The sequence below is a fragment of the Scyliorhinus canicula genome, chromosome 11, assembly GCF_902713615.1.
Source record: "Scyliorhinus canicula chromosome 11, sScyCan1.1, whole genome shotgun sequence".
Taxonomy (NCBI): domain Eukaryota; kingdom Metazoa; phylum Chordata; class Chondrichthyes; order Carcharhiniformes; family Scyliorhinidae; genus Scyliorhinus; species Scyliorhinus canicula.
The window spans coordinates 98,879,161-98,895,138 of NC_052156.1; the positions used below are offsets into that span (position 1 = coordinate 98,879,161).

Genomic DNA, 15,978 nt, shown 5'->3' on the forward strand with positions numbered 1-15,978 from the left:
CAGGTCTTTTGCCTATTCCCTCCTTGCTGCACTATTGACAGCCAGACCCCATACTCTGCAACTCCTGAATCCCCTCCACCTGCCCACCTCTCTCAGCACCTTTAAGACCCTCATTAAAGCCCATCTCTTTTACCAGGACCTTGGCCACTCTTGTCATCTCTCCCTTTGGCTCAGCAGCCATTTTATGGGTTAAGTCAGTGAGTGTCTGCTCATTTTTCTATGTTAAATATATCAAAGCAAGTTATTATTAATAAACATTATTTGTTATTCTAATTCGTACAATGTTATAGACTGAGGGCTGGATTCGAATTAAAAATATATCTTGTTACCTGGACATCCATATACAGATTCTTCCTTAAATGATGATTTTTCACCTGGTTTGAGCCAAATCTGATTGAGGGTTAAGGGTTTGTACCAACAGAAAGATCAGAGGAAGAATCTCACTCGGGAGATTCTCCCAACCCAAAGGCAATCCTAACGTTATACCTTCATTTCTCCTGACACACCCAATTCCATGCCTGTGCAGACAATCCAAACTGGCCTGTCCCAAGTCGTCAGCTCATCCCAATCCCATAGCAGCTGCTCTGAAATATGTAAAATCCAGCTGCTTCATAGAATCCCTACAGTGCAGGAGTCCATTCGGCCCATCGAGTCTGCACCAGCCCTTGCTCTAATAGAACACCCTACCTATGCCCAATCCCCACTCCTAGCTTCGGAACTCCACCTAACCTTTGGGCAATTTAGCACTGCCAATTCACCTAACCTGCATATCTTTGGTCTGTGGGAGGAAACCCACGCAGACACGGTGAGAACGTGCAAACTCCACACAGTCACCAGAGGTCAGAATCGAACCTGGGACCCTGACGCTGTGAGGCAATAGTGTTAACCATTGTGCCACCATGCTGCTTGATCTCATTTGACCAAGTCCCACTATTCCCTGTGAGTCGTCTCCACCAGCAAGAATCTAACCACCTCCTCTTCTTGGCATTAGCATTGTTAACGTCTACACCATCAACATCTTGAGGATTACCATTGACCAGAAACTCAACTGGACAAATGAAATATTTGTTATTTTTTCACAAGATGTGGATGCGGTGAGCTGCCTTCTGTTCCTCTGCAGTCCATGTGGTGTAGGTACACCTACAGTGCTGTAAGGGAGGGAGTTCCAAGATTTTGACCCAGTGACAATGAAGGGATGGTGATATATTTCCAAGTCGGGATGGTCTGTGGGTTTGAGGGGAACCTACAGGGGGTAATGTTCCCATATGTCTGCTGCCCTTGTCCTTCTAGATGGCAGTGGTCATCGGTTTGGAAAGAAGTGCTGCATAAGGAACCTTGGTGAGTTCCTGCAGCACATCTTGGAGGTGGTACACACAGCTGCTCCTGTGCTTGATGGTAAAGGGGGTGAATGTTTAAGGTGTCGGTTAGGATGACAATCAAGTGGCTGCTTTGTCTTGGATGGTGTTAAGCTACTTGAGTGTTGTTGGAGCTGCACTCACCCAGCAAAGTGGAGAGTATAAGTGGGGAGAAGAATGAGCGGAGGTCAGATTGAAGAGAAGAATTAGGGAAGGTCAAATTGAGGTGTTCAAGGTGATAAAAGGTATGGATAAAGTAGACATGGAGCGGATGCTTTCTCTTGGGGGCATTCTAGAACTAGAGGTCATAAGTCTTAGGATAAGAGGTAGCAAATTTAAAACAGTTGAGGAGAAACTATTTCTCCCAAAGAGTTGTGAATCTGTGGAAATTGCTATCCTAGAATGCAGTGGATGCTGGGACAGTGAGTAAATTTAAGGAGTTAGATAGATTTTTAATTGGTAATGAGTTGAAGGGTTATTGAGAACAGACAGGACGGTGGAGTTAAGGCCAGAATGTGATTCCTATATCTTATGAACTACACTCCTGACTTGTGCCTTGTAGATGACGGACAGGCTTTGGGAAGTCAGGAGGTGAGCAACTCCCCACCGAATTTCCAGCCTCTGACCGGTCCTTGTAGTCACAGTATGTATATGGTGAGTCCAGTTCAGTGAGCTCTACTTTGCTCCTGGCACAGCTGGAACTGCTAAGGCTACCAGCCAGCCGGATTAGCTAGCAGTTCCTGAGGATGAGACTTCTTCCCCAGTGTGGGGTGGACGTCACACTCTGAGCCAGTCTAGCTCTACTTGTGGTGTATTGCGGCTGTGGAGCTACCTTGTATAAAGGTAGCTCCACAAGTCCAGCCAACTTTCCCTCTGGGGGGCGAGCCATCCGCACAACACCCCCTCCCAGTAAAATGCAGCCCCTGGAATGGGACTCCAGAACTCTTGGCTCAAAGGCAGGGAAGTTACCCACTGCATCACAAGTCCTCTCTGATAAGGAATTTATATGAGGTTTGATTAGTGAGATTGTGAAATGTGTAATAAAATCAGAGAATTCTACCACGCCCTGTTGTAATCCTTTGATTTTCAAATGATTTTAACAATGTCGTTACCATGGGTCTGAAGGTACGGGACAAAGGCAAAAATATTTTCAACCTACATTTTGCAGATCTGACAAGCAGATTTAGTGGACGGAATTCGCCCATTGGGCGGCTAAGTGCCGCGGCCAGAGTAAAAACGGGAGCGTTTACTCCGGCGTCGGTGCCCGTTCCGGTACCCCATTCTGCGGCCCACAGGGGGCTATTGCTGGAGCGGCGTACACTGCTCCAGCTGCCGATCCCAGCCTGAACCCAGCACTGTGGGGTCTGCGCATGCGCAGTTGGGCCGGCGCCAACTAGCACATGCGCAGTGGCATTCTTCCCCGCGCCGGCCCCGATGCCAAATGGTGCAGGGCTACAGCTGCTGGTGCGGAGGAAAGGAGGCCGGGCGGGGGGGGGGGGGGGGGGGGGGGGCAGACAGGCTGGCCCATCGATTGGTGGGCCCTGATCATGGGCCAGGCCACTATGAGCCCCCCCCCCCCCCCCCCCCCCCCCGGGTCAGACCCTCCCACCCCACAGGCCGCCCCCGGGCCCTTCAACGCCGAGTTCCCGCCGGCTCAGAGGATGTTAGAATGGTGCCGGCGGGACTCGGCTTTTTGATGACAGCCGCTCGGCCCATCCCTGCTGGAGAATCGGCGCACCGACCCGTGCCGCCCTGACCGGCGCTGCGCCGACCCTGCCGGTGCCAATTCTCCGCACTGCGGAGGGGGGTCGGAGAATTCCACCCAGTGTTTCTACAATAATAGGCGAGGGCGAAAGGGTTACTGTCAACCAAATCATGGAGGAATGGACAGGGACTTGGGTCACAGCAAAGTTTCTGTGATAATGGAAGGTTCCAATCACAAATTCAGAGACATGTATGAAACCATGAACATTATGAATCATGAACATGGCAGTTGAAAGACACTTTAGCAAAGGACTCTCAGGTAAGAATCATGTGGTGACCGATTAAAAAGCTGAATAAAATTGGGACTTCCGGTTGCGGCTATGACCAGCTAAGTCGCACGTTTGGCTGCTCCTGCTACAAAGGTGTTTTCGGGCCGATTGGAGGGCCCCAACGGCGCTGTAAGGACAAATCCCGGTGGGGGAAGGATCCCTGAAGAGAACCAGACCAACTTTATGGTCGGTACCCGGAGTGGGGTGGTAAAGAGAGCAACAGCAGCTCCCAAAAAAAAGCGGGGGAAGAAGACCAAAATGGCGGCCGGTGGTGCACCCGAGGAATGGAGGAAATGGGCGGAGGAGCAGCAGGCCGCTCTCCTGCGCTTCTTTACGGAGCTGAAAATGGAGCTCTTGGAGTCAATGAATGCGACGACCACCAGGCTGATGGGAGCCCAGGCGACCCAAGAGGCGTCGATTCGGGAGCTGCAACAGGAGATGACTGCGAGGGAGGAGGAGGCCACGGTCCTCGTGGGAAAGGTAGAGGTGCACGAGGCACTCCACCTGAAATGGCAGAGCCGTTTTGAGGAGCTGGATACCCGAATGAGGCGGAAGAACCTGAGGATCTTGGGCCTGGCAGAAGGCCTGGAGGGGTCAGACCTCCCGGGATATGTAGCAGAAATGCTGAGCTCCCTGATGGGGGCAGGGGCCGTCCCTTCGCCCCTGGAGCTGGAAGAGGCCTACAGGGTCATGGCTAGGAGGCCAAGAGCAAATGAGCCCCCGAGGGCGGTGCTGGTGCGGTTCCAGCGACTTAGCGACCGTGAAAGAGTGCTGGAGTGGGCCAAGAGGGAAAGGAGCAGCAAGTGGGAGAATTCGACGGTGAGGGTCTACCAGGACTGGAGTGCGGAGGTGGCAAAGCGGCGGGCCCGGTACAACCGGACGAAGGCGGTGCTACATGCAAAACGGATCAGGTTCGGAATGCTGCAGCCAGCGCGCTTGTGGGTCACCTACAGGAACCAACACCACTATTTTGAGTCCCCAGAGGAGGCGTGGGCCTTTGTACAGGAAGAGAAACTGGACTCGAATTAGACCCAGGGGATACTTGGCGGCCGTAGCCGCTCGGGTACTTTCAGCTGAATTCTTTGTTTGGATTTTGAACTCTTGCTGTGGTTTTTCTTCTGATGTTTTTTCCCCCTTTGCCAACTTCCCTTAGTTATTGTTATTGTGGTTATTCATGGTTATTTATGGTTATTTATGCTGTTTGGTAGAGGGCGACTGTTAAGTACAATGTTATTTGTTATCTATCTGTTATTTATAATGTTAAGTTGGGGAGGCGGGACGGGGGGAGAGCAGATCGGGGATATGGGCTCCTAGGGGGGGTTCTTTACAGGCATGGACGGGGACGGGGGTGGAACTGAAGATGGCGGGGTGGGGTGTGGCAGGGCGAAAGCGCGGGCTTTCCTCTGTTTTCCCGCGCGCGGGGCAGAGGAGGGGGGAGGGGAGGAGTGCGGGGCGTGGCTAGCAATGGCGACCTTTCCCGCGCTGGAGCGGGGCCAGGGAGGAGTGGCAAGGGGGGGGAGGCCCCCCCCCCGAGCCGGGGGGAGTCGGAGTGTGGCAGGAGCAGCCGGGTCAGCGTGAACCAGCTGACTTACGGGAGTACGATGGAGGGTACATCGCGGCTAGGAGGGGTCCTAGCCTGGGAGGGGAGGGGGGTTAGGGAGGGACACCGGGTTGCTGCTGAAAAGACCAGAAACGAGAAGTGGAGGACTGGAGAGGTGGGGGGAGGGGGACATCGCCATGGGGAGCGGGTCAGAAGGGGAGGGTCGACCCGGGGCGAGCAGGGAACAGGACATGGCTAATTGGCAGGGGAGGGGGGCGGGTCGTCCCGCGACCCGGCTGATTACTTGGAACGTGAGGGGGTTGAATGGGCCGGTCAAGAGATCAAGGGTATTCTCACACCTGAAGGGACTGAAGGCTGATGTAGCAATGTTACAGGAGACCCATTTGAAGGTAGTGGACCAGGTTCGCCTGAGAAGGGGGTGGGTGGGACAGGTGTTCCACTCTGGATTGGACGCAAAGAACCGGGGGGTGGCGATTCTGGTGGAAAAGAGGGTGTCGTTCGTGGCGGAGGAGGTGGTGGCGGATAAGGAGGGTAGGTATGTGATGGTGAAGGGTAAGCTGCAGGGGGAGAAAGTGGTGATGGTCAACGTATATGCCCCGAACTGGGATGACGCGGGTTTTATGAGGCGCCTATTGGGCCTCATTCCGGGACTGGAGGCAGGGGGCTTGATCATGGGGGGGGACTTTAACACAGTGCTGGACCCCGGGCTAGACAGATCGAGCTCAAGGACCAATAGGAGGCCGGCAGCGGCAGAAGTGCTGAGGGGGTACATGGAGCAGATGGGAGGAGTAGACCCATGGAGGTTTGGTAGGCCGAGGGCGAGGGAGTATTCCTTTTTCTCCCACGTCCATAGAGTGTACTCCAGAATCGATTTCTTCGTGTTGAGCAGGGGGCTGATCCCGAGGGTACGGGAAGCTGAGTACTCGGCCATTGCGATCTCTGATCATGCACCACATTGGGTGGATGTGGAAATGGGGGAGGCGCGGGACCAGCGCCCGCTGTGGCGGCTGGATGTGGGGCTGTTAGCGGACGACGAGGTGTGTAAAAGGGTCCGGAAGAGCATTGAGAGCTATCTGGACTTGAATGACACGGGTGAGGTGCAGGTGGGGATGGTCTGGGAGGCCCTGAAGGCAGTGATCAGGGGAGAGCTGATCTCCATAAGGGCGCACAGAGAAAGAAAGGAGAGGCAGGAGAGGGAGAGGCTGGTGGGGGAGCTATTGGAAGTGGATAGGAGATATGCGGAGGCACCAGAGGAGGGGCTGCTGGGAGAACGGCGCAGCCTGCAGGTCAAGTTCGACCTGCTGACCACCAGGAAGGCAGAGACGCAGTGGAGAAGGGCACAGGGCGCGGTTTATGAGTATGGGGAAAAGGCGAGCAGGATGCTGGCACACCAGCTTCGCAAACGAGATGCGGCTAGGGAGATTGGGGGAGTGAAGGAGAGGGGCGGGAAGGTAGTGCAGAAGGGGCAAGAAGTGAACGGGGTCTTCAGGGATTTTTACAAGGAGTTGTATCGGTCTGAGCCGCCGACGAGGAGAGGGGGAATGGAGGACTTCCTAAACAAATTGAGGTTCCCAAGGGTCCAGGAGGGGCTGGTAGAAGGGCTGGGGGCGCCAATAGGGCTAGAGGAGCTAGTCAAGGGAATAGGTCAGATGCAGGCGGGGAAGGCGCCGGGGCCAGATGGGTTCCCGGTGGAATTCTATAAGAAAACTGTGGACTTGGTGGGACCGGTACTGGTACGAGCCTTTAATGAGGCGCGAGAGGGGGGGGTTCTGCCCCCGACAATGTCGCAGGCTCTGATCTCCCTGATATTGAAGCGGGATAAAGACCCCGTGCAGTGCGGGTCCTACAGGCCTATCTCGCTTCTGAACGTGGATGCCAAGTTGCTGGCAAAGATCCTGGCAGCTAGAATAGAGGATTGTGTGCCAGGGGTAATCCATGAGGACCAGACGGGGTTCGTGAAGGGGCGGCAGCTCAACACGAACGTGCGGAGATTGCTGAATGTAATTATGATGCCGGCAGTGGAGGGGGAGGCTGAGATAGTGGTAGCGCTGGACGCGGAGAAGGCATTCGATAGGGTGGAGTGGGAGTACCTGTGGGAGACGTTGGAACGGTTTGGGTTTGGGGAAGGGTTTATTAAGTGGGTGAAGCTGCTCTACTCGGCCCCGACGGCGAGTGTAGTGACAAACGGGAGGAGGTCGGAGTATTTCGGGCTCCACCGAGGGACCAGGCAGGGATGTCCCCTATCCCCCCTACTTTTCGCACTGGCGATTGAACCGTTGGCGATGGCACTGAGGGGTTCAGGGGGGTGGAGAGGACTGACTAGGGGAGGGGAGGAACATCGAGTATCGCTGTATGCGGATGATCTACTGCTGTACGTGGCAGACCCAGAAGGGGGAATGCCGGAGATAATGGAACTATTAGCAGAGTTTGGGGACTTTTCGGGGTACAAACTAAATTTGGGCAAAAGCGAGGTTTTTGTGATACACCCGGGGGACCAGGGAGAGGGTATTGGGAGACTCCCCTTCAAGCGAGCAGGAAAGAGCTTTAGGTACTTAGGGGTGCAGGTGGCAAGGAACTGGGGGACCCTCCACAAGTTGAACTTTTCCAGGCTGGTGGAACAGATGGAGGAGGAATTTAAGAGGTGGGACATGGTACCGTTGTCACTGGCGGGGAGGGTGCAGTCAATCAAAATGACGGTCCTCCCAAGGTTCTTGTTTTTATTTCAGTGCTTGCCCATCTTCCTCCCTAGGGCCTTCTTCAAAAAGGTGACGAGTAGCATCATGAGCTACGTGTGGGCGCATGGCACCCCAAGGGTGAGGAGGGTCTTTTTGGAGCGGAGTAGGGACAGTGGAGGGCTGGCACTACCCAATCTTTCGGGGTACTACTGGGCGGCAAATGTGTCAATGGTGCGCAAGTGGATGATGGAAGGGGAGGGGGCAGCTTGGAAACGAATGGAGAGGGCGTCCTGTGGCAACACAAGCCTGGGGGCCCTAGTAACGGCACCATGGCCGCTCCCCCCCACGAGGTACACCACGAGCCCGGTGGTGGCGGCCACCCTCAAGATATGGGGGCAGTGGAGGCGACATAGGGGGGAAATGGGATATCTGTTGACGGCGCCAATAAGAGGGAGCCATAGATTCATCCCGGGGAACATTGACGGGGGATTTCAGAGCTGGTACAGGGTGGGCATACGGCAGCTGAAGGACCTGTTTATAGAGGGGAGGTTTGCGAGCCTGGGAGGGCTGGAGGAGAAGTTTGAGCTCCCCCCGGGAAACATGTTCAGATATTTACAAGTGAAGGCATTTGCTAGACGGCAGGTGGAGGGGTTCCCCCTGCTCCCCAGTAAGGGGGCGAGTGATAGGGTGCTCTCGGGGGTCTGGGTCGGAGGGGGGAAGATATCAGACATCTACAAGATAATGCAGGAGGCGGAAGAAGCATCAGGGGAGGAGCTGAAAGCCAAGTGGGAAGGGGAGCTGGGAGAGCAGATAGAAGACGGGACGTGGGCGGATGCACTGGAGAAGGTCAATTCTTCCTCCTCGTGTGCGAGGCTGAGCCTCATTCAATTTAAGGTGCTGCATAGAGCTCACATGACGGGGACAAGGATGAGCCGGTTCTTTGGGGGTGAGGACAGGTGTGTCAGATGTCTGGGAAGCCCAGCGAACCATGTGCATATGTTCTGGGCATGTCCGGTGCTGGAAGGGTTCTGGAAGGGGGTGGCAAGGACGGTGTCGAAGGTGGTGGGGTCCAGGGTCAAACCAGGATGGGGGCTTGCGATCTTTGGGGTCGGGGTAGAACCGGGGGTACAGGAGGCTAGGGAGGCCGGAATACTGGCCTTTGCGTCCCTAGTGGCTCGACGAAGGATATTAATTCAATGGAAGGACGCGAGGCCTCCAAGCGTTGAAACTTGGATTAACGATATGGCTAGCTATATTCAGCTAGAAAGGATCAAATTTGCCCTGAGAGGGTCGGTACAGGGATTCTCCAGGCGGTGGCAACCTTTCCTTGACTTTTTAGATCAGAGATAGACGTTCGGGGTCGTGGCAGCAGCAAACCCGGGGAGGGAGGGGGAGGGGGGGAGGGGGAGGGGGGGAGGGAGGGGGGGGGAGGGGGAGGGGAGGGGGGGGCAGCAAGGGTCGTGGGGGGACATGCACGACTGTAACGCGGGCAAGTCTGCTCGCTGCTCATGTCTGAAACTGTAGGCTGCCTTGTTTGTTAAGGTTGCCTGGGGGGGGGGGGGAGAGGACTGGTGCGCGCGAGAGGGCGGGCGAGGGAGGGACATTTGCCTAGAGGGATTGTGTTGTAAATAATTTAAAAATTAGTAGGGGTAAATGTTTGTATGGAAAAACTCTTTCAATAAAAATTATTTAAAAAAAAAAAAAAAGCTGAATAAAATTTCAGCTGGTCAACCAGAATGCATGCCGGCATTCACTTTGGCATGGGCTGCTCATGCAAAGAATTCAATTCAGATTGTTTGAGGGTATAATCCTTATCAATTAGAATATGGGAAAAAACCCAAAACTGTTTACTGTTTTGCGCAATAATCCTCCTGCACTAGGAGGTATTACAATTTAGTAAAATGTTTTCTGCTTTATATGCAAAGACTGGTTTAGTGGGCTGGTTTAGCACAGAGCTAAATTGCTGGCTTTGAAAGCATACCAAGGCAGGCCAGCAGCACGGTTCAATTCCCGTACCAGCCTCCCCGAACAGGCGCCGGAATGTGGCGACTAGGGGCTTTTCACAGTAACTTCATTTGAAGCCTACTTGATCGACAATCAGCGATTTTCATTTCATTTTTTATTTCGTTTCAAAGACACTGGTTTTCATCAAAGCTGAGGTCTCAGAAAATTCATTGCTCATGGTTAATCAGAATAAATGAGTAAATCTTGGACTCTGAGCAGTTGATAGAAGAAAATGCGGTGCCTTGTACCTTAAATAATCAAATTTTTTTGATGGGGGTCCTGAGGAACAGAATGTGGTAGACAAAGATCTACACAGCTTTGTGCCTGCTCCACTATTCAATGTGATCAGGGCTGATCTTGAGCTCAAACTCCATTTTCGCAGCCACTCCCCATATCCCTTAATTCCCTCAAGAGACCAAAATTCTGTCTATCCCAGCCTTAAATATATTCAACAATGGAGCATGCAAATCCCTCGGAGTAGAGAATTCCAAAGATTCACAACCTTCTGAGTGAAGAAATTTCTCCTCATCTCAGTCCCAGATGATTGGTCCCCTTATCCTGAGACTGTGGTGCCGTGTTTTAGATTCTCCAACTGGGCAAAGAGTCTCTCAGTGGCCACCCTATCAAATCCCTTCAGAATCGTGTAGGTTTCAATGAGGTCACCTCTCATTCTTCTAAAGAGAATATAAACCCAATTTACTCAGTCTCTCAGCCCAGGGATCAATCTCGAGAACCTTCGATCTACCGCCCCTAACACAAGTATATCCTTCCTTTACATATGGTGAGTACAACTGCACACAGTATTCCAGGTGTTCTCATCACCCCAGAAATATAATTTTAATTGGATTTAAGATCCCTTTAAAATGTGGGGCAGGATTCTCCAGTCCACCAGTCACGTTTTCCTGGATGGTGCACCCTCGCTGGCAGTGAGATTCTCTGTTCCTGTCACCTGCTAATGGGATTTCCCATTGTGGCCACCCCACGCTGCCAGGAAACACGTGAGTATGGTTGCGACACTGGCACAATAGAGAATCCTGCCAGCGGAGAGTTCAGCCAGTGTTTTTTTGTTACAATGGGTTAGTGGTGGTCTTTCAATGAGGTTTTTTAACCATTTACAGGTAAAAGAGGTAGAGACACACTACAACTGGTTGTTGGGTGAGTAGGTGCATATTTGTAATATTTATCTCTGTAAGTAACTGCTTCTAAAGGTGTTAAAGATTGTTTCCAATTCCACCTTTCACCAACTGGCTTTTTGGAGTAGGACATCCTGATTCTCCAACGCCTGTCCACCATCCACAAGCTACGAATTAGGGATGCGATGGAATACTCTTCACTTGGCTAGATGAGTGCATTCCAAGAATGCCCAAGATACTCGGCATCCAGAATCCAGTACAAAGCCGCTCGGTGGATTCCCATTCACTGGCTTAAATGTTCACACCCAAGAAGATTTCTCCAACAGCCAAAATCAGTACACCCTGCTTCGAAGAGCAAGAGCAGCAGGAACTTGGAAACACCATCACCTCCAAATTTTCCCTCCAGATTAACACCAGACTGATTTGAAAAATATTACTGCTTCCCCATCATTACCGAGTCAAACTCCTGGAGCACCTCTCTCTTCCAGCAGCCTCACTGCAGGGATGGTAGCTCACCTCCTTCTCAATGGTAATAGACACTGGTTCTGCCAGCAATAGCCCCCATCTTATGAATAACGAAGGAAATTGGTGAATATGTTTGCCTTAACTGAACTCTGAAACATTTACAAATGTGCTTCAAATAATCAAAGGTTAGGATACGATTGGTAGATTATCATAGAGAACTTTGGGAAGAGATTCTCCAATCATATGCTTCTTCCGATCCCATTTTGCTCCTTCCATGTAAAGACCATTAATATAAACTCCATCTACCTAAAGGTAAAAGGAAAATAATGATAAGAAAATAATAATCACAATCTGTCACAAGAAATGTTTTTAGATAATACATATAACAATACATGTTGAAATATCTGTTTGGATTGACGTTCAAGCTTCAAATCAGAGGCAAAAGAACTGGACGAGCACAGTGAGAGTTTAAACATTGTAGGCAGTGTGGTGACATGAGAATGTGGTGATGCGACTACATAAGAGGTCACTGATACTGAGACTTGTCATGTACAGATTGAAAAGGAACTTAGAATCATAGAACCCCTACAGTGCAGAAGGAAGCTATTCAGCCCATTGAGTCTGTGCCAACCCTCCGAAAGAGCAGCCTATCTAGGCCCAATTCCCCCATGCAGGGGCAATTTAGCATGGCCGATCCACCTAACCTGCACATTATCGGACTGTGGGAGGAAACCGGAGCACCTGGGGGAAACCCACGCAGACACGGGGGGAATGTGCAAACTCCACACAGTCACCCTAGATCAGAATCGAACCTGGGTCCCTGGCACTGTGAGGCAACAGTGATAACCACTGTATCACCATGCTGCTTTCGTCTTCATCTGACTGAAATTTCATGGATTCTTCTATGGTCGATCTGAAACTGTTTTCCAGCCACTCATAACTATCTGAAAGAAGATTTGCCATGCTGCGTCTGCACAGCTGCAATGCATGGCAGAACATAGAACATAGAACAGTACAGCACAGAACAGGCCCTTCGGCCCTCAATGTTGTGCCGAGCCATGATCACCCTACTCAAACTCACGTATCCACCCTATACCCGTAACCCAACAACCCCCCCCTTAACCTTACTTTTATTAGGACACTACGGGCAATTTAGCATGGCCAATCCACCTAACCCGCACATCTTTGGACTGTGGGAGGAAACCGGAGCACCCGGAGGAAACCCACGCACACAGGGGGAGGACGTGCAGACTCCACACAGACAGTGACCCAGCCGGGAATCGAACCTGGGACCCTGGAGCTGTGAAGCATTTATGCTAACCACCATGCTACCCTGCTGCTTCAATGTTGTTAAAAAATTGCAACGTTACAATCTCGGTATTGTCTACAAACGTGATAGGGAGCTGCACTTGGTTGATGCCCTTTCCAAGCCGCCTTACCCACAACAGACCAGGCAGATCATGAGGAAAACATAGATATCATGAGAATAGAGGTGTTGTCCTCTAGTCGAATTCAGGAACTCAAAGATGTCTTAACAGGCGGATATCACATACAGACAATTGCATGATGTCACCATGGCGGGGTGGCTGGCCAGAATCTTCAAAGGAGCTTCCCCACGAGCTCTTCCCATTCTTCATCAGAGATGAACAGACCTTACAGGACGGATTAACATTGCATGGGCAGTGATACACATTCCCTACTGACTTCCAGAGGTACCACACAACAACGGGGGCCTCACGGTAGCATGGTGGTTAGCATCAATGCTTCACAGCTCCAGGGTCCCAGGTTCGATTCCTGGCTGGGTCACTGTCTGTGTGGAGTCTGCACGTCCTCCCCGTGTGTGCGTGGGTTTCCTCCGGGTGCTCCGGTTTCCTCCCACAGTCCAAAGATGTGCGGGTTAGGTGGATTGGCCATGCTAAATTGCCCGTAGTGTAAGGTTAATGGGGGGATTTTTGGGTTACGGGTATACGGGTTACGTGGGTTTAAGTAGGGTGATCATTGCTCGGCACAACATCGAGGGCCGAAGGGCCTGTTCTGTGCTGTACTGTTCTATGTTCTAACTTCATCAAGGGCATCTCTGTTTTGAAACAGCCAGATACGGGGCCAAGGAATCACTGTCCTGGCTCTTCATGTACGCAGACATGGAAAGGGAAATCTGTAGATGTGCACTGTGCACTCAAGCCGCATCAAACTAAAGAACATTTACTCTCTGACGGTGTCCATATGTACATAATCACCGGCACCTTCTACAGTATCAGAATCAGCATTTACATTGGGTTCCAGACCTCCCATGGTCGTCCACAGCAGCTGATATCTTTGAATAGAATGGAAAGCAACATTTTGTTTAAATTGATTTGTATTTGGATGGTTTGAACTTGAGTGCCTGCCAAAAATGACAAGTAGCAGTCATCATCAAGCTCCAGGGACATTTTGCGACACACTGCATCCCTCAGAAATTATGACAACAACACTTACCACTTTATCTCTCGGGAATTTCAGAACTTTGAACATATCACAAGCTGCCCCCTATATCCTCCGTTAAACTGTTTGCAGAATAGTTGGTTCTCTCAGCCAAGTACCTTCTAGAGAAATCTGCACAGACTACTATGCTGCACTTCTGAACCTGCAAAATCTACCTCGACAGGGCCTGCCCTAATCGGCACAATGACTGTTATCCAGGTGCACCAGGACCACGATTCCTACTGCCAAGGCTCTACGACCGCCCAAATTTGAAACCAAGGTGAACAATGCCTCATACAAACAGATTGAGAGGCAAAACACATTGCGATCGAGATGCAAATAGCTCTGCGCTCTAACAGCTGGTCAAATGGTCAAGACTCAGACCGCACATGACCATGACCAGTTGCAGTGGTACTCGGCAATGCCCTGTAACAGAACAGTAATGTGGTACTCTCTGACGGTGTCCATATGTACATAATCACCGGCACCTTCTACAGTATCAGAATCAGCACCAACAGATGACACAACAATTCAGTCATCCGGCCTGTGGCCCAAACCCCCTGCACTTGGCACAGATGAAAAGTCCTCTGGTGTGAACAGTGAGGACACTGGTCACAGATAAAACTACATCACCATTAACTGGTGTAACCACACACTCAGAACACCTGAGCAGACCAAAAACAAAATTCCTAGACTTTATTATCATTTACCCTAGAACTGACTTTTGAAGTTCACCTTTCTTTACAAAAGAAAAGTGGGGGGAGAAGGATCCGTGATGGGCTATGCACAAGTTGCTTCAATGTATTTGTATGTAAATAGTTATACATTGTCAGTAGCTGCATCTCACTCAATAGTCTGTATCTAGTTTCCTATTGCTCGCAATATCTGAATCACTGGGTGTCGCAGCTAAACGGGGTAGATGTCGACAGGTCAAGTGAGAACATGTTAACGCGGTTACATGAGAGGTCATGTGGCTGGGGCGTGGGAGGTATCCCCAAGAGTTCAGGCAGAGCACAAGTATTGTATATAGCTGTTGAGCCGAGCAATAAACTATCTTTATTGGAAGATCTTGGAGTTCGTTATTTAGAAAACCCACAACATCCTATCAAATTTAATCATTAACCATAACAGTAGAGGAACATTTTGGGAGTAGTTACCACAATTCCATAAGTTTTAGGGTACTTTTGGATAGGATGAGGGTAACCCTTGCGTTAAGGTGCTAAACTGGAGAAAGGCAAATTACGATAACCTTAGACAGGAATTGAAGAATTTGGATTGGGTGTAGCTCAACATCGGACATGTCTTTCAAGCAACAGTTGATTAGGATTCAGGAAAGTCATGTTCCTGAGAGAACTAAGGATAAGTATGGGAAGTTTGGGGAGCCTTGGATAACGAGGAATATTATGAATGTCGTCAAAAAGAAAAAGGAGGCTTTTGTTCGGTTTAGAAGGGAGGGGACAGTCAAAACCCTGGAGGAGTATGAAGAAAGTAGAAAGGTACTTAAGTGGGAAATTAGGAAGGCTAGGAGGGAGGGGTCATGAAAAGTCCTTGGCAAGTAGGATTATGGTGAATCCCAAAGCTTTTTATTCATATGTAAAAAGCAAGAGGGTGGCAAGGGAAAGGACTGGACCACTTAAGGACAGTGGGGGAAATCTATGTGTTGAGCCAGAGGAAATGGGCGAGGTTTCTAAATGAGTACTTTGCATCAGTGTTCACCAAAGAAAAGGACTTTGTGGAAGATGAATCTTGGGTAGGGGGTGTGGACAGTCTGGGTCATGTTGACATCGAAAAGGAGGAGGTATTGGGCCTTCTAAAATATATTAAGGTAGATACGTCTCCTGGGCCAGATGGGAATTACTCCAGAATACTGAGGGAAGCAAGGGAGGAAATTGCTGGGGCCTTGACGTACATCTTTGTAAGAAGTCTTACAACACCAGGTTAAAGTCCAACAGGTTTGTTTCAAACACTAGCTTTCAGAGCACTGCTCCTTCCTCAGGTGAATGGAGAGGTATGTCTGTAGAGACATATATATAGACAAATTCAAAGATGCCAGACAATTCTTAGAATGCGAGCATTTGCGGGTAATTAAGTCTTTACAGATCCAGTAGATAGGCATCATGGTCATATTATTTGTTTCTGGAACATACCTCTTCATTCACCTGAGGAAGGAGCTGCTCCGAAAGCTAGTGTTTGAAACGAACCTGTTGGACTTTAACCTGGTGTTGTAAGACTTCTTACTGTGCTCACTCCAGTCCAACGCCGGCATCTCCACATCATGTACATCTTTGTATC

General features: G+C 50.6%; 1 protein-coding gene across 1 annotated transcript in view; it reads right to left on the reverse strand.

Annotated features, from left to right (window-relative positions):
* The window catches only part of LOC119973221 (dynein heavy chain 3, axonemal-like), a 714,697-nt gene that overhangs the window by 10,236 nt on the left and 688,483 nt on the right, over positions 1–15,978 (reverse strand). Inside the window, exons 67-68 of the mRNA XM_038810887.1 lie at positions 11,422–11,532; positions 330–390 (exon numbers count right to left, since the gene is read on the reverse strand). Coding sequence (XP_038666815.1) covers positions 330–390; positions 11,422–11,532 — 172 coding nt within the window. The remainder of the gene's footprint in view (positions 1–329; positions 391–11,421; positions 11,533–15,978) is intronic.